Source organism: Stegastes partitus, unplaced genomic scaffold, assembly GCF_000690725.1.
Source record: "Stegastes partitus isolate 25-593 unplaced genomic scaffold, Stegastes_partitus-1.0.2 Scaffold555, whole genome shotgun sequence".
Lineage (NCBI taxonomy): Eukaryota > Metazoa > Chordata > Actinopteri > Pomacentridae > Stegastes > Stegastes partitus.
This window is the reverse complement of record NW_007578286.1, coordinates 345791-364633: the sequence shown is the minus strand read 5'-3', so window position 1 is coordinate 364633 and position 18843 is coordinate 345791. Positions and strand designations below refer to the sequence as shown.

The following is an 18843-nucleotide window of genomic DNA, read 5'->3' as shown; positions in this document are numbered from 1 at the left end:
ATGTGGACTTCACGCGCTAATTTACAACCTTTCTGAGTTCTAATGTCTGCAGACTTTGCTGCAGGACTTTCCCATAGTTGGTAGCAAAACTAGTGACATCATGGTTGTTCTGCCTCCCACAAAATGTACAAAAACTAAGTATGGATGTTGTAGGGATGAAATCTGCTAGGAGGCTAATCTGCAAGTTATGGCATCTTTAAAATGCGCTCACAGCAGTGAACCCACTGACAGTTCCTCTCAGTTCGACACGGCATTTTAGCCTCTTTTAAGTCACTGCTTTGGCTTTGCAACTTACACCTTTACTCCTCGTTAAATCTCAATGCCCTCCCATCAGCATTGTTTCCAGAATTTGCAGCATTTGTCATCAATAATTCAATGAAAACACAACCAACTTAGCAACAAATGGCAGACAGGCAAAGTTTGTAGATAGCTAGTGAAAACAATGGGGCATTTAGTAGCTCAAGAGCCAGAAAATCCACTCAGGACTTGATCCAAACCACACGAAAGCTAAAAGGAGAGTGAATATTGGACTCACATTCACCTGGCCAGGAACACTACTTCAAATTAATTTGTGTTGCTGTCAACAGACTGCTGGATATCATATACACCATAACAACTTTATGAGGTGGTATTATGACAATGTTGTCTTTACAGCTTGTTTGAATGGTTCAACTCTACCACCTGAGTTGGAGCTCAGTCCTCATGAGCATCTGTCCAGCTCAGGTGTCCTTCAGCCAAACCTCCTGTTCTGTTAGTGATCCGGACTTTGCATCTCGTTTGGTTCAAAGCTAAGTTAGTACATTTATTTTTTACATGAAGTAATTAACTGTAAAAGCTATTCATTCATTTTTAACCTTTGACTTGTGATACGTTTGATGTTGTCAAACTGGTGCCTGTACAGTGAGATGGAAGACAAAACAAAAACATACAGTTCTTCAGGTTTCACTGTGCAGCACATGTTTACAGACAGACCAGCATAACAAACTCCTCTTAAATAAACGGCATTCCTCTAGCATCGGTGTGGATAAGATAAGGTCAGTGGTGGGAGGAAGGAGTAAAACAGTCATATGTTTGGTATGGATCCTACAGACAGACAGATAAGGACTGAAGTACAAAAAGGGCCTCAAATCACCTCATTAGAGTGAGACTGTCTGTGAAATGTAAGATAGTAACAAAAAGATTAATGGAGAAATCCAAATGAAAGCAGCGTACACATTATTTTTCCAGTGGGCCTGCTGGAGGAGGATGTGGTGTTGTTGGAATGTGAAATGTCTATTTGTCTAATCCTCATAAATCCTTTTGTAAAATTAGAGCTGAACTGCAGGAAATGGCAGAAGAAGCGTCCAGACAGTTATTAAAACAGCTCCCACCTCGTTCTCCTCCCTCGGCTCTGTTGTGGCTCTCCACCCTCAGTCTGCTCTCATCCTTCAGCCTCCTCAGCTCCATCTCTCGCTCCTCCAGCTGCTTCTGCAGAAGCTGCAGCTCCTCCTGTAATGAGGGTTGATTCAAAGTCATTTTATTTACAACTTATAACAATATGAAACAAAGAAAAGCATTTAACATTTCTAAACATTTGACAAGCTGGAATCAGAGGATGTTTGGCAATTTCTCTTAATAAAAATACTTAAACCACAGTTTACACAGTGATCAGTAAAGGGGCCCTCCAGCAATTTGTTTTCCAATTAAATTCTTTTTTTGAAAAACTGCAAAACAATGAAACTGAGGCCAAGAGGCTCCTTGACATCATTGAGGTTCATTTTATCATGCTAGTAGCATGGTCTAATTTTACAATTTATGAAATATGACACTGAAATTGTTTTCCTCTGTCAGGTTACAGTCAAGAGATTTCTTCTTTTATCTTGAACTTTATGCTCTGATGTAGCACACCCATACTTACTCTAGGTTTGTTTATATGTTTATTTAGAGATTGTTTTTGTCACTATAAATATTACTGATTTTCAGGACAAAATATTTTTATCGCACTTTCACATTTAAATAAACGGAGAACTGCTTTCACTTCCACGCTGAGCTGCAGTCCTGCTCATGTACAAATCTTTGCATCAAAATAAACTTAAAATGTTTTTTTTCTTTTCACGTGCAGGCTACAATAGAAGCTATTTAGCTGTTTCTAGAGAAGCCTCTACTCTCTACTCGGTTTTTGCGGCACATTAACTCAGTTTTGAGAGCAAACCTTCCTTTATAAGGAGTGAAATCAGATTTATTACAGCTGACACCAAGTGACTTTACCTTCATAGACTGTTCTCTGTTAACATGACTTTCTATGAGGCTAGCACGCACTTTAAATGTTAACATTGCAGTCAGTCTGTTAATATGAAAAGCCATTCATTGTGCAATCACAATTGTATGTAATCTGCATTTTATTGTGCAAATATATACAACTTAAACTAAACTATGGTGGTGAACACTACAAACTTTATTCAAGTTAAACAACATAGCAAATTAGCATTGTCATTCCGAGCCTGTTAGTACCCATGTATCGCTGTGAATGTGGGTGGGAGGTGGAAAGTCTGGCAAGTTCCTTCATAGCCGCAGACAACATACCTTCTTGACAAGCTGAGCAATGCAAGTAAACTCAATTTTATGTGTAAAATCAGTGGAGAGTCCCTTTAATAAAGCATCTGTAAGTAGGTCAGTTAGTAATTTAGTCATCTCAAGTCTCTCCTTTCCATTTAACAAACTGGGTCTAGTGAGAAGACTCAGTGCAAGCTCATGCTATACACTCAACCAATATTCTGCTAAATAATTAGCATGCAGACCTGTGAACACTCTGCAAAGCTGGACCCATTTACCAAATTGCCACAAAACAAAGAATCAAAAACTTACTGTGCAGAGAACTAATTGATTGTAATTAAGATCTGATAGATGTGAAGCTTTATAATCGGAGAAAAATGTCCTTGAATGTCAAGTGCTTGTTGCATAGCAAAAGTTAATAAGAGGATTTGAACCTGGTCCAAATCCTGTAACTGGTGCAGGTGGAAGCACTTACAGCAAGTGTGGTGAAAGTCAGGAAAGCAGTGTGCAGCAGTGGAGAAGGAGCAGGTTTAGAGGATCTTAAGGGCCAGAAAGGAGAAGAATACAGGCTGGAGATTAAACCTTCACCTCATCTTCAGTGAACCGCTCAGTGTTCCACTTTGGACGCTTGACAGGTTAGCATATCGCAGAAAGATATTAAAATCAGAAAAGGGCAAAGAGCAGGAGCCAAATGAAAAGGGGAAAGGGGAATAATAAGGAGAGAGAAGGTGTCATTGGGGAAAACAAGAGGGTTTAAACATGTAATAATGCATTTCAAAGGACAACAATAAATGCAGATCTGCTGGTATAGTCAAAGGTAAAACAGTGAAGTATGTGCTAACTGGACGTTGACACTCACTTTGGTTGTTTTGAGTTTCTTCTCACACTGCAGTCTTTCATTCTCTATGTCAGTCACCCTGAACCGCAGGTCTGTTACTTCCTGATACAAGCCCTGGGGAGGAAAAAAGAACTCCCATTACCCATTAAACTCTGAGACAAACCTACACTGGAGACCTACATGGAGACTGTGTGGGAGAGACTGTTGATTATTTCAACGGGGGAGAATTCCTGCCAAAGGCATCAATATTATTTTCAGACTAATGCCCCTCTGGAGAGATTCTGAGAAGTCTAGTCCACACATGGAGACAAATCCTGAACTAGAGGGTCATGGGGAATTACTGTGAAACTGTGTTTACAATATCATAATCAGCAACAGTGTAGGAGTCCTATGAATTCAATTAAATGCAATGTATACTGACACTTTCTACATGACATTATTGTCTAGAACCCCAAGTTGTTTTCCTTTAGCTGTCACTCAATTCTCTTATTAGCAGTAAATTACTGTATTTTACTAGACTGTTTGGATATTTTAATGGAAAAATGCTTTCATCAATTGAAATTTGTTCAGGCTTTTTCCTGCATGTTCAATACACAGCAAATATCAAATCAATATATTACATTTTTCATACATTTTGTTCCTCTGATCATCTTCCTTTATGATTACAGAGTTTTCTGCAATGCTTTGCAGTAGAGGTAGAGTACATTATTATTTTCTTCACCAACAGTCCACCACATTACAAATCAATCATTAATTAATCGTTAGAGCAAATTATGTACCATGGCATTTTTTTTTTTCATGTACTAAAAAAAGTGACATTTAACCACAGACATTTAATAACGCAGCAAATAAGGCTCATCTTGACGACCCACTTGGTTATCATATAACTGTCCCAATACACAGTGGCTTGTTTTCTACACAGGTGCAGTGGCTGGAAGCCATGAACTGCCACACAAGTCTCTGTCATGGTGGCCCACTGCTAGTAAAAACCTCCACCGTCCTCTCAGCCACATAAACACTGGACACCACCTCACCCATCCACAGTAATCAGTTATTTAAATGTACAGTTTAGATTTTAACATTAACATTCCCATGGTTCTTTGGGCCGAATGGAGCTGCCCACAGTTGGAACAACCACCTCTTAGGGTCTCTACCGTTTAAAACACAACAAAAAGCTGCAGTCTTCCATCTCATTAAACAGTACGAGGCTCCCCCTGGTGGAGCAACCAGACACTACAGCAAGTCGACATCGTGTTTCTGACTCGTGTTCTTCAATGTCAGCCTTGTTGGTTCATGTAGTCTTGATTGTGCATATTATTTAATATTTATTAATAGTAATTAATCAACTAATGATTAATCACTAATACCCCTACTGGACATTCTCCACTAGCAGTATTAAAAATGAATACACTTTCTAAACTATTTTGTGCGGCTACTGATTAAACAAGAGTTTGGCAGAACACAAAACTACACAGTCAGCAAACTAGCTATTTGTTTTTATTTAGACCCCTTCTTGCTGTTCTGCTACAATAGTTGTTCTTCTTGGAGTAAATGTGAGTGAAACCTAAGCACTGATGTGGTCGCCTTCAACTCTCTACATTTTGGTGATTTTTGGTGACAGACAATCAACTGGATTTCTTTTGATACTGTAAACACAAGGAGTTAAGCACTGCCACTTCAGGATCACTGGAGGCTGATACTGAATAAGCTTATATTTTTTACAGCGATATTTATTTATTACTAGGAAAAGATGATCACATTTACAAATACTTATTTTTATATTATTAGATAACTGTGGCAAACATCTGCACTGAAGGGGAAAGACAACAAATAAACTTGTCAGTGAAGTTTCTGGCAGTTCTTTAATTCAGTTTCATGTTACTTATCAACTAAAATGTGAACCGAGGCCAATATATCTGTCACAAAATATAAGATAATATCAGCAATTGATGTGTGTAAGCCAGATTTATTGACGAGTTCCTTTTTATATGAATGTCAAACAGATATTTATCCTCAACACAGACTGTTCACACTGGAAAGAATAACTTTGGTTTGACTTGAGATATGGCTTTGAGAAAAGGCGGGATGATTTTCTATACGAAATGAATCAATCAGCTGCTGAAGGTTAAACAAATGCATCAATCAGAATGCATCAGGATTACTTAGACTGGACTGACATGATGCATTCTTCAGGATTTTTCTAAAGCTAAATGGAGCTTAAATGGAAACAGAAATAAATATGCACAGTTGCAAAATCTATATACTCCCTTTAAGCTTTTACTGCCTGGAAACACCACATAACACGTCCCAGCTAGTGCTCAGAGTGTATGGAAACTATAACTCTCGCAGCTCTTTAGCCCCTCAGAGTAGGGGGCAGAGGAGGGGTGGGTGGGTGGGTGGGGATACTCTGGCAGGAAACAGCTGCTGGAGACCAAGGAGTGTTTAAGCCTCTTTTGTAACCCTTACAGAAGTTCACCCAGCACCACATGACACATCTCTGGGTCCACCAGTCGAGTGAGACAGACCTTTGTGACTTTAAAACAATGACTGGACGGACGCCAGGATTCCCAGTCACACATCACATAAGACAAGGTGCAGGTGCAACACAGAACTTTACTGAATGCTCCATTTTATACTCTGAGATAGTGCACATTTCCTGAACAGGGTTCTACCTCATTGTCTCTGTGATCTCTCTCCACAGCGGTCAGCTTCAGCTTTAGGCTGGACACCTCAGTCATCAGCTCCAGCTTCTGGGTCTCCAGTGCGCTCCGGGTCAACAGCTCCTGTGGAGCAATACACACCCTCAGCAAAGCTCATATATTGCAGCAAAAGGAGTCTTCAAATGGGACGACAGTTTCAAATAATTTTGTGTTATTTCTCATTTGTCTACATGAGATGTTTGAAAATTGCACAACTGAGGTACATTGACTTTGTGGAGGCCTTACCTGTTGAAGCAGCTGCTCAGTAGCATTTAGTTTCTCCCGATGATGCTCAAGACATTTGTCTAGATCCCGAATCTTTTCACCTTGCACTTCCACTTGGTCTGTTAAAACACTTACCTGGACAAAGGTGGGACAACTTTAGTGGTCACGATTTATAAACTTCAAAGCACTGACAGAGAGAAAGGTTTAACATTTCTGGAGTAATAATCTTCTGAATCTTCTTCTTTTCTGCAGAGAGTTACACGAGATGATCCAACACTGGTGTCTTGTGTGTGTGGCAAATGTGCAGCTACAGCCAGCAGCCAGTGAGCTCAGCTTAACACCAAGACTGGAGAAGGTCTAGAACAGCTAACCTGGCTCTGTATAAAGGTAACACAATTTGCCTACCAGCAGGTTTTAAGCTGAGTGACACATTACATGTTGTTTTTGTTTGAACTGTACAAAAACCAAAGCCTAAAAGCAAAATGTGTTGTGCCAAACTATTTCTTGGCTGGAAATATTAATTTCCTGGAGTTATAGATTGCCATGACCGGCCAAGAAATAGTCCTGTTAAATTTCAACTGAATCACACCTATGACTACAAAATTATGGCCATTTAAGTAACTGTGGTCCCATCTTTTGGTAGAACGACATAAAATTTGGCAGAGTTGCTCAAGACAGTATATGTACATGCTTTTGTTGAAAAACAAAACAAAAACAAATTTTCCCCCTTGTCTTGTTTAGATGGTAGGAAACGTTTAAGTTTGTTCTGATAGATCTGAACTGATGAATGAGTTATGAAAAAAACATAAATGCACTCGAAATGCACACATGGTGACACCATGACTTAAAATCTGGATTGGAACTAAAAATTGTTCCTTTCCACCAAATTCCTTCAAAATCCATTAAGTAGTTTTTGTAAGATTCTGCCAACAGAAAAATGTGGACTGAAAACACAACCTCTTTGGCAGAGGTAATTATACATGGTTCAGCCACATGATTTCTCCAGCTTTTAACACTTTAACTTCAAGAACTGGCTGTTCACTTGCCTGCTAATACATCCCACCACTTGCCAGGTGGCAATCTTGTGAGATAATCAATGTTATTCACTTCAGTGTTTTCAATGTTGTAGTTGATTAGTGTACAATAGTACCTAATTGCCCATTCAGGTGCAATTGTTGTGTGATCTTGAAACTGCAACGGAGGAATTTGTTCACGCACCTGAAGAATAAGACATTCTTTGTCACTCTCCAGACGTGACAGACGCTCCTGGTAGACTGCTTCTGCCCCATGGTCGCCAGTCTGTAATGAGAAACAATACAAGCTGATTTGTCTGAACAAATAGCTGCATTTGCTGTGTCAGTTGAATAAGGCCTCAGCTTGTCATATCTTTTGAGATGAGAGTTCATGAAAAAAGGAGGGAGAAAGCCTTCAGCTGTCATATTGAAATACGAGTCTGGCTGAGGAAACCAAATGAAAATACACAGCAGCCTTGAGCCACACAGATTATTTAATGGGTGCACTGCACACTGTTTTCGTGTATAATCATATAACCTACCAGACAATGAACTCACATGGTTTTCCCTTGACGAACAGGATATACACGTTGAGTTTTTCTGGGAAACATGTGAGGGTCAAAAGTGTCCTCACATGAAAGTGATTTTAAAATTGAATCAAAAGCAAACTCTTCTCTCAAATATCACAGATGGAGAGACGAGGCCAGGAGGGAAGAAAAACAAGAGCCTCACTCTGACTGCATGAGTTTAAAAGATGGAAACTATTTCCTCCTATAGAAACTTCATCATTCGCAAATCACGTCATAACATTATTTTTACAATAAACAAAGTCATGGTGCAGGCAACGGAGCACCATCAGCAGATGAAAAGCAGATCAGAGGATAATTCATACCAGGCTATATCTTAAATCGGTGCTGTGCAAAGACACTGATCTTATCATTTACAGACTTGGGCCTTCAAAATAGGTAAGAAAAAAAAAAAAAAAAAGAACAGTTCAACAGTTTCAACAGAAATGCAATAATGTGAATCAAAGTGTTTTAAATCTCATCTGGATTTTATCCAGACAAGACACTTAAAAGTGTAAATGCAGCACAGAAATCAGTTCCTGCCCTGTCAGAAGCAACAACACTATAAAAGGAGCTAGTCTTCGTGTGTGAAACCAGAGTGTAAAAGCCAACAATAACAAATTACAGTTTCCTACACAGATACAAACATAACATACACAGAAAATTCTTGTCTTTTCTTCCAAACACGTACAGCAAATACTGTACATAGAAGGCTACGTAACACTACACAGATGGCCTTATTACCATTCGTCCATGCAGCCACTCCGCCAGTCCCTCTGCAGTGGAATCTGGGATCTGACACCGCAGGTTGTCCCTCTCCTCATTGTCCATGAGCTCCAGTGCTGCTCGCAAGTCCTCCAGTAGGTGCAGCACCCGTAGGCCACCCAGAAAAGGTGATGTGGGCGACTGGCAGTCAAACAGCCCATTGGAGTAGTCCATGGCCTTGGAGCCTGGGGAGGAACAGCGCGAAGAGTCAACATCAATTTATTTCACAGAAATTATAAATACAAGCGCAAAGCTGTGACAACACAAGAACTCCTCAGGCTGGCGTAAAACTCAACATGAGAATCTAATGTGTTGGGTTCTTACACACTAAATGTCACGCTATGATAAAAGAGAAGGATTTATGACCAAAGCCAAAGTTAGTATTGGTCTACGGGAGCAGTAAAATGATCAGTAGCCAAAACTATACATGTCTGTTTTTGTGTGACAATCGTCCCCTTTGTTCCTAAGGTATGGCGTTGGATAACAGCCAGAAAGTGTTTTTGCTGAACATGATCACAGTGAAGCTGACCTTTAAACCCTTTGGATATAAAATGGCATCATTTCAATATCTGATTCTTTTTCACTTTTGAAAACATTGTCATAATTAGCACATAAATACTTTAGTTATGAACAAAAATGTGTTTTGTGAGGCCACAATGACCTTGGTCAGCAAAACATAATGAGTTCATACTTGAGTCCACGTAAAGACAAGAATTGTGAATGATCACACAAACATACTGAATGCAAAATATGATCTTGACGGGCATTTTACAGATGACTGTCGAGACTGGGGAAAAAAACTAAATTGGAAATTGTTGAGCAACCTACATGAATGAATTTACTTGCTGTTCTCCTCCACTGTATTATATCACCTGGGGCTTTCTCTGTCTATGCATGAGTTAAAACATGTGTGGTATGTACAGTCTGTTTTATATGTATGGTTTCTGTGCACATTATGCCTTATCTGTACATCTAGCCCCTGGCATAGGTGTGTGACATGCTGCTTTATTCATAGCTATCCGTCTTTCCAGCTCTTCCTTACATTAAATAGCAAAAATACCATCCTCCAAAAAAACAAATAAATAAAATCACATTTTATATAGAGCAAAAACAGCAAATCTATCATTTAAATATCTCAGAAACAGGAAAAGTAAATTTAGTACACCCAATCCCATCTAACTGGAGGTCTTACCACTAGTTTTCGCTAAACTTAGCTGCTTGACAATTACAGCAGTTCATGAAGTAAATTAAATACTTTAACTAAAGAGCCAATATTTTAGGCTCCATTCATTTCTTTAAGAACTTAATGTATCTACGAGAAGATCAGACTGTTAAACTCATTTTACTCCTACTTCAGTTAACATTTCAGTGAAATCACAGCACAAACACTATGTTCAGGTACTTATTAGTATTCTCTCCACCTCAGCACTAAATAAAATGCCCTCCTGCAACATACTGTGCAAGCAATGATTGTTGGATGTCCATCAAACACAGTTAAAGCAAATAACAATAATTGAATGTATTTCTGTGTCCGTGGAAACCATGCTTTAGATATTACTTAGAAGCAGCGGCATGTTGACAAAACTTGAGTGCATGGTGTTCTGATTGTGTGCCTCAGCCTGCTCCACACTAACTGTCATAAATGTCATCTATAATGAAGATGTCCAATGTTAACAAAGAGAGAACTAAATAAAAAAATATCCAAACAATCACAGCCTCCCCACAGTAGCGAGGGAGTGGGGCTTGATGATGGCTGTGGTTTCTGCGGAAACAGGGGGCGGGAGGGGGGATGGGAGACGTCATGTGATCTGCTGCCTTGCTCTCATTGGAAAGGTCAGTGCTATAATTACACACATCAGCGGAAAAGTAGGGACTCTAAAACTGAAGCCTGCTCTGCTCATCTGCAGCGGCACAAGTATACAGAGAGCAGCCAAAAGCTCCCAAGCAGGACTCTCTATTCCAAACTCACAGAGCTTGAATAATCATTAGTTTCCGTCACTGCTGGGACAATGGAAACTTTCTTTAATTTCACATGCAGTGGAAGGGGGGAAAGGGCTGGCGATCTCGGAGCACAGTTTCAGCTGTATTCCAAACCTTTATGTATACTCAGAAGGATAACGTTAAACTGCAGGTAGGAGCGGGAGAAGGACACGCTGTGTGCACGTAGTATTTCCAGCTTGCAATTTAATGGTTTCCAGATGTGGCTATACCCCATGGCATGCAAGGCCCACTTAAATAAGAGCAATGGCCAGCTCTTAAAGTCCAAGTCTTCCATGTGAGTTACCTGCTATGATCCCATCCATTTGCTCCAAGGCTGCGGCCAACATATCGCTGGCGTCGGACATCATCTTGTGCTCAATGAATCTGAAAGAGAGAAGGGGAAGAGTTTTGAAAGAGGAGATGAGTGAGACTGAAGAGAAAAAAAAAATCCATAAAGGTCTTGGCCAGAGCTGAGGCATTAAAAAGTAACAGATTGTGCTTTAAATCGAACCACGGCACAGACAGTCCTTTACACTGGGCAGCCGGCTGAGAGGAGTACGCAGCTATGTCATGAAAATTAATGGAAAGCATTTTGGGTCAACTTCTGTTGTTTTAAATATGCTATATAAGTAAAGATAACATGTCTGGACTTCATTAATTCACAAATAAACCTTTATTATTCATTTAAGAGAAGGGTGACCATCCTCCTAAAAACTGAGATACAGTAAAAGAGATAAAACTATTTCAATTAGTACTCAGAAAAATCTTCTACATCTACATCTGATCATGTGCAAACAACATCTGCTACACAGGATTTGTCATACATCTGTGTACATCTATCTCTGTTCAGTTAAAAGAAACAAATGCCCTCAGTAAAAAGCCCCAGTAGTGTTTCACTCCCCCCCAAAATCTGACATTTACTGAGATGTATGTAAAGTGGGAAAACAAGAGCCACGCCTCGGAGTAGGCAGGTAAATGATCAAACTGGTCATTCCATGTCCAAAGAACTGTAATTTACATGTGCAGTAAAAAACAACCCTGATTCAGATGTCTTTCAAACTTGCTGGACTAATCTGTTTAGAACACAAAATAAAATGTTTAGAAAAAGAAAACTGCAGGTTTGCAATGATCTTCACAGCTTCCTCCAGAGAATCCCTTACATCATTTTTGGTCGCTACTCTAGTTCTTATTACTTTTACCGTTCAGTTTACTGTTTACAATAGTCAGTTCTGAACTACTAAATCTGCCTGGTTGTATCTGTATTTTGAAAAATAAATATAACTCTGTTATCACTAATCCTGTTACAGTACAAGGTCTCATTCTTCCTTTTCAAATGACTTCTGTATCAAATTAACCCTGCAGTCGGTGCTGCAAAGAAATTGGCTGCCTCAGAGACAAAAAACAAAGTGATCCCCAGGACTTATTACCCAGCAGGCCTTGTTTCCGGCGACCGAGCAGTCACGGGTGTTCATGGGCTCCTATCTGGAATAATGGCACTATTCTCCCAGGGGTCTCAGGCCTTGTAGCTTTGGCATGCTTGGTATCTTAAACTTCCATAACAAAGTTGGAGAGTATCCCCATGACCGCTGAATTCAAACACTTATCACATGTCTTTCCTTTTCTTGCATTGGCCACTTTTGCCTTCAAACACAATCTGATTTGAAGGGATTGAGATAGTATACAGTATTTGGAAAGGCCAGCGAAAGCCCAGAACTAACAACATAAAAACAGTGGGTCTACTTGTTCAGACGTCCCTCAGTAGGGAGGCTGGGACTACAGGCTCTGCTTCATTTCCTCCCTCTGTGGGGTCACAGTGTCACACCCAGGAGGGTAAGAAATGGGCATTAAGAGAGTAATTAAACCAATGACCTCAATATGTGAGCCGGGGGCTGGGGTCTGCTTTTAAAACAAGGAGCCCTAAGTGCTTGGTTGTCTAATTTGAACTACGCACTCCACAGAAAGGGGTGTAAGTTTCCTCCCAACATGTCAAACATACAGTAGAGCTGTATAGTTGCAGTATTCTATAAGCATTTTAAGATTCTGAAAAGACTCGTGATCATGCAGAGTAAGTAAGTAAGAAGCATTTAAACTAATTTAAATTCCTCTCAAATTAAACTATAAGGCTCCTATGGGGACTGAAGGTAGAGAAACACCACAGATGCACATCTCACGACTAACATGTTTTCCTCCACAGGTATTTCCGCAGTTTGATGGAAAACTATCATTCACTCTCACCAGGGTGGAAGCTGTATTTAGTCAGCTGCTTATTTAAATCCCATGGGAGAACCCGAAAGCTTGTCTCTTCTCCAAGAAGTCGTGGTATTTGTTGAGAAAACAAATGTTTCCTTCTTTGTGTGGATGGTGAAAACTATAAACTCCACAAGGAGAGGAACACCAGTGTAGGCCACCTTATGCTGGATTCAAAAGTCCGGTATAGTTTCTTAGCCCCACTTTAACCACAGGCATGTAGAAAGAAGTAGGATGAAAAATTCTAAGATAAAATACATTGGTGTGTTGCCATGGATAAGGCTGCACTCCTCCTTTCTATGCCATCTTGTGATCAAAGCCACATCAAATGTGGTGTTGTGATTTTCATGAGAAACCACATTCACTACAAACAGACAGAAGTTAGGGTCAACTGCATCAGAGACAGAGGCCAGAGAGGAAGTCAATGAGCACTCCAAAACAAAAATAATCAATCTTGTGTATTGTCATGCAGCCAAAGACTTCCCTGCTCTTTATAATAAAACCAGAGACTTTAAAATGCCAGAGTAAAATATTTTCCTCTCATCAGACATGAGCCGGTCACTTGTAAAGAATTTTCTGACCAAAACCTCAAGATAAAAGTCTACAGATGAGTGGCGATCTCTCCTGTCATTAGAAGAGGTGTCCGTGTGAAGTAATAATGATTGATGAACCAGTCTGGGCGACCCACAGCGTAGGAGTGAGCACTCCACACATTCCTGAGCAGGTTAGCTTCCCACAAACTAAGCACTAACGCCTGGTACGGGCATCCCCGCTGACCTCTTTGACCTTCTCCCCTCCACTCTTCACATTAAATCCTCCCAAGGACTCTGGTCTGTCAGAAACTCACACATCTAGACTGACCTATAGAGAGAACAGGCCAGCAAGCAACAAACAAAAACCGTCATGTCATACAGTTCATACACCAAGGACAAACCTGATGATATCTGTATTGTCTAATTGTCAACAAATAACATGAAAAGAACTGATCCTTCTAACAAGCATTGTCTGAGTAGCCGGAGCCTGAAATATCTTACTCCTCTGAGCCACGGAGCTCTATTGTTTGTTTTGACCTGATCATATACGACATCCTGTTGCTGTAAATACTCGCTAAAGCACCAGAAGTGCCCTTTTTTTTGATGAAAACAGTGCAATTTAAAGATTTAGTCCAGCTTCAGTAACTTTCGCAAAAAAATAATAATACAAAAAATTAAAATAAATAATAATAAAGCATCTAGCTGTTTGAAGAAATGACTGAACTAACTGAAACTAACATATTTGTGAACATGTCCTTAGTAGGAACAAACAAGCTTGGGCCTGACTGTCACAGAAATGTTTGCAGGATAGACCAAACGTAATCAGAACTGGTTTGTATAGCATGTTGTCTGACCACATCAGAAATCAGTGGTTGTAGTTCAAAAGCAAAAATGCTTTCTGGGAACAATTTTGAAGCGCAAACACCTTACCCACTTATTTCTATCACGTCAATATAACCTGTAACTGGACTCATGATAAGCCCTAGATCACTCTGTACCAAGTAGAAAATGTTTATATTGCAAAGGCAAATTATTCCTAGAAGCACACTGAGGGCTAGTAACAGCCTCCACAGAGACATCATAGCCATTTCACATTCTGATTGCACTGTACTTGAGGCTTGAAGCCCTGACAGGCAGATTAACAACATAAAACCACAATAAAAAACACAACTGACTTATCGCTCTACTCCCAACATTGAAACAAGTTTTTAAAAGGCATTAATGTCATGTATTCAAATCTACCTGGCAGAAGTGGTATTTATTTCTGTGGAAAGACAAATCTGACTGAGAATCAAACTTGACTCTTCTGACGCTGAGACGTGGTTTTAACATCAACCAGATGGATTCAAAGAGATATGGAGTGGGAGGGACCAGGCAACTAAAAAGAAAATAGGCTGGGATTACTTGACCGTACGCTGAACGGTCTCTGAAACACACACACACACACAAACACACGCCTCCACTGCTGCCTCGTGCTCCAATAACCTACTTCCAGCTGTGGTACAGATGTGCCTTTCAGAACCGGACTGACTCATTGTAGTTATAGAAGCCACAAAAGTTGCAGCACAGCTCCACGATTAGTAGTAGCAGCAGTAAGAGTTCAGAATGGGCTATAATGCGGTGGACAACATTTCCGCTTGTGAGATAAAAGTATAATCATGGTGTTAGTAAACTTGTCTGAGGTTTTAAGTCACAGCAGGTACCAAAACAACTCTAAATACGTTGTTTCCCACTTGCTTTGATTGCAGTATTTGTTTTTCCGGCTTCACACTGTGAAGGACTGCCTTCTGTCCGTCCTAATTGATTTCAAATCTACAATGCAATTAGCAAATCAGCTGCCATTTATAACGTGAGCTATGGCCTTCAAACAACAAGATGAATGATGTAACTCAACTTAATTCAATTTGAGCAGAATGAATCTTTCAGACGTTGTTTATTCTGCCCTATGACTAACGCAAATTACATGGTTCAGGCATGAAGTTTGTGGTTTAGCATACATAAGCCTGGTTTTGTTATTTAATAGCCTCACATTTTGCAGCACATCTGACAGAAGGTTTAAACTGTTGTGTCAATGGTTTAACAAATTCATGCTGTCCTCACAGGCTGTCGATGCTCCGTCACAACTTTTGAATCTATTAGACAGCGAATACTGAACTGAAACGTTTACAAAAATGTATCACAAACCAAATCACAGCAACTGTCTGAAAATCATGCAGCCCTACTGGCTGCCCTAAACAATTCATTCTGTCCTAAACAATCCTCTCACTTCTTAACCCAAAACCTCAGCAGGGACTGACGTACTGCAGTTCATAAACTCATGACTAACCTCTTGATCTTTAACTAAACTGGAATTGAAATCCTGCTGTGCAGACAGAGCGTGTTTCTGTGTTTCTCTCCTTTCTCTGTATGACTGCATCGCTGGCAGTAGAACTGAACCATTGGGCTCCAGGGACATTTGATTGAAGTGCCATTTGATTCTGTACTCAAGGCACTTATTGAACTTATTATTAAGAAAAATATAATAAATTCTGATTGCATTACTGTTTCCAGAAGCCATCAACACATTTGGCTTTCAATAAGCTGAATTTACAGTCCATAACAACGACATTGGAGTTTCACCATAATTTGAAGTTCCTCCTACATTAGGGTCTTTTTTGCAAGAAATATTTGATCTCTGAGAGACCAAATAAACCTTAATGTAGCACCTCGCGTCTGAGGAGTTTAAACCATTCATCAAAATAAATTGATTCAATACAATCTAAATTAGCTACAGTCCAGTTCTAACAGTAGCGCTTGGAGCGCTAACGTGGGCTTCAAACGTGACACGGGCTTATGGAAGTCAGTCCCATACTGCAGCTCCAGTCAAACACCCTCCCTTTGTTTACTCTTCCCCCTGAGAGATGGTCCACTGGACCTTTAGTCTGGGCTGCCGCGAGGTCGGGTTGTTTGACAGAGACGACAGCTCAGACTTTAAACTGGTGCTTTATTTCTCACTGAAACAGTGGAGGCCACACTGAAATTCTGCACAAACAAGTCTTTGTCTTTCAGAGACTCACATGGTAGTACCACAACTCTGTTCCCAAATTATTGCAGTTTTTCCACGTGGCCCCAACTACATCACAGTCAGAAATCACATTGAAGGGGGGAAAAAAAAAAAAAAGAAAAGGGAAAGGGGTTGGAAGAAATGACTAAGAGATCTCAGCAAGCCAAGAAGAACTGCATTTATTTCCTTTTGTTATCAAGCTCCACCTAGAAGAAGCCCTAACTATGAAGTCTTACTTTCATTCTTGTCATCATTTCAGATTTACTGTTGTGATAATGTAGTCGGAGTGTCAATGAGCTCACAGTGAATGTGTTGAAACTCTAAACAGTTACGAAACAGAGGCATCCCTCCAGTCAGGAAGACCTTCACTCAGTCCTGTCAGGAAGCATTTCCTGGCACATTCTGGAGAAATGTCTTCCTCTTACTCAGAAACTGCTATTTCCCTGTAATCCCAGCACCAACTGCACTAACAGCTACTTCACTATCTCACTTATCGTATCATAAAGCATGGAGGGAATCAACTTTTCCTCAATTTAGAGAGGAATTTATACAGCTCATATATAAAACCAAGACTATAATTATGTCCATGTGAAGCAAATGTTTCAGATTACGTTAATATTTTAATTTAATTTCAGAAGCACATAAACATCCCAATATATCAAGTGGCTCAAAAGTGACACCTCCCTTCTTTCAAAACGCACCACCACAAGAACACTGTACCAAGAATGCAAGGAATGCAAATGTCATGGAAAAAGGTGCCTGAGACAGAAAGGCCCCTGTCAATTTTCTGGACACGTGGCTTTAAGAAAAATAAAGTTTAAAAGTAGAAAACTTTGGGGACTGTGCCATGTTGATCTTATTACAGGCCAAGTTTGCTGCTAATACAAACTGGGGCCGATAACAGACCTTGTCTTCTCCTTACCGTACTGAGCAGCAAACAAAAGCCTGTTGCCTGAGGAAACAAGGTGATTGCCAGCAGGATATTAGATTTATTTATTTGTGTCCCTTAAACAATCACTTAGCAGCGTGGAAATGTGTTTTATCGGGCCAGTTCTCCCACTGTAACATCAGATATAGCTGTGCAAGCAAGTAAGAAGCAGCATGGATTTTCTAAGCTGTCAGCCCTTCGCCGAGCGAGTGTGGAGAGGAGACAAATATGGTTATTGACGGAGAGGGAAATAAAATCCTTTGTTATTCTTTCAGTTCTCTGCCTGGAAGCCAAGACATCATCTGAAGTACACAGAGTGGAGGGCTGCCAGCAGGTCATGCAAGCGCCTCAGGAGGGAGGTTTTTCCTCAACAAACGTATACTACAGAGGTTTGCCTAAACAAAGGCTGCAGAAGTCTGAGGCTGACAATGAAAGAAGCCGACACTGGACCAGAAGCAGCCCGTAAAGTGCTGGCTTTGTGCTGGCTGCTACTGTGGGCGCCAAACTGAGACACTGATTCATGATTTGGCTGTGCACATTTATGGACATGGGATGCATAAATAAGTAGTGGTGAAGTTACATAAAGAGCTTCACATACAAAGCTGGCATAATTAGACATACTACAAGAAACAATAGTGAGCTGAAATGCAGAAAAGCTGAGGGAACATGTTTTCTTAGTTTCTTCGTTCTCTGTGGGTGATATCTGACATACATTTGTGTATTTTTTGGCAATGTGAAATCTAAATACTAGTTAAGTGATGCTTAAGTTAGTGATTCCACCAATAATTAAACTATGAAATATTCCAGTGCAGTAAGTCCTAGCTATAGAAAGCTTTTACTGATCCCACAGCATGAAAACAAAACAATAACGTCCAATAATGATGCACATTATATTCATGCAAGACAAATGGCACCGTTAATATTCAATATGACACATTTAATATTCAAAAATACTAACAAAAGAAGCCAAACTCTCAGCTAGCTAACACAAACACATCATATTTAGCAACAGACTGTCACATTACAGCCCAAACAAAGCCTCCCTGTCCCTATTTTAACATTATGAAGCTAGCACACCTACAAGCAAACAAACCGTTAAAGTCTGACTTAAGCTACACAAAGTTCAATGAAGCTTCGGTGAACTTACAGTTTTCGACCAAAAACAAAAAAAAAGGTAAAAGACGGGACCCTGCAGTCTCCAGTGGGCTTATTCCAAAGTCTTTGAGCACTTTTCAGCGGAGCTTCATGGTTTGCGTTCACCTTCCCATTGAGTTTCTCTGTGAACTAAAGTTTTCTTTCAACCGAGGAGGCTTCACTGAGGAGCGTCAAGCTCGAGACAGGAAACACGGGCAGCCAGGTCTACAAAATAAGAGCAGCAGATCTGCTCACAGGAGGCATCTGTTGACTGTCAGAATAAGGGCCATTTCCTGTGTGATTATACTACTGCCACAAAACAACAACTAAACTCACTGAT

The 18843-nt window shown here is 40.1% G+C and overlaps 1 protein-coding gene across 2 annotated transcripts in view; it reads right to left on the bottom strand.

Moving 5' to 3' along the window:
- Nucleotides 1–18590, bottom strand: part of LOC103362093 (liprin-beta-1-like) — a 29482-nt gene extending 10892 nt beyond the window's left edge. For both annotated transcript variants that reach the window (XM_008288357.1, XM_008288358.1), the window contains exons 1-8: nt 18517–18590; nt 10923–11002; nt 8618–8823; nt 7513–7593; nt 6316–6429; nt 6043–6153; nt 3392–3484; nt 1371–1488 (exon numbers count right to left, since the gene is read on the bottom strand). In XM_008288357.1, the coding sequence (XP_008286579.1) occupies nt 1371–1488; nt 3392–3484; nt 6043–6153; nt 6316–6429; nt 7513–7593; nt 8618–8823; nt 10923–10986 (787 nt within the window). In that variant the 5' untranslated portion in view covers nt 10987–11002; nt 18517–18590. The remainder of the gene's footprint in view (nt 1–1370; nt 1489–3391; nt 3485–6042; nt 6154–6315; nt 6430–7512; nt 7594–8617; nt 8824–10922; nt 11003–18516) is intronic.
- Nucleotides 18591–18843: the final 253 nt, after the last annotated feature.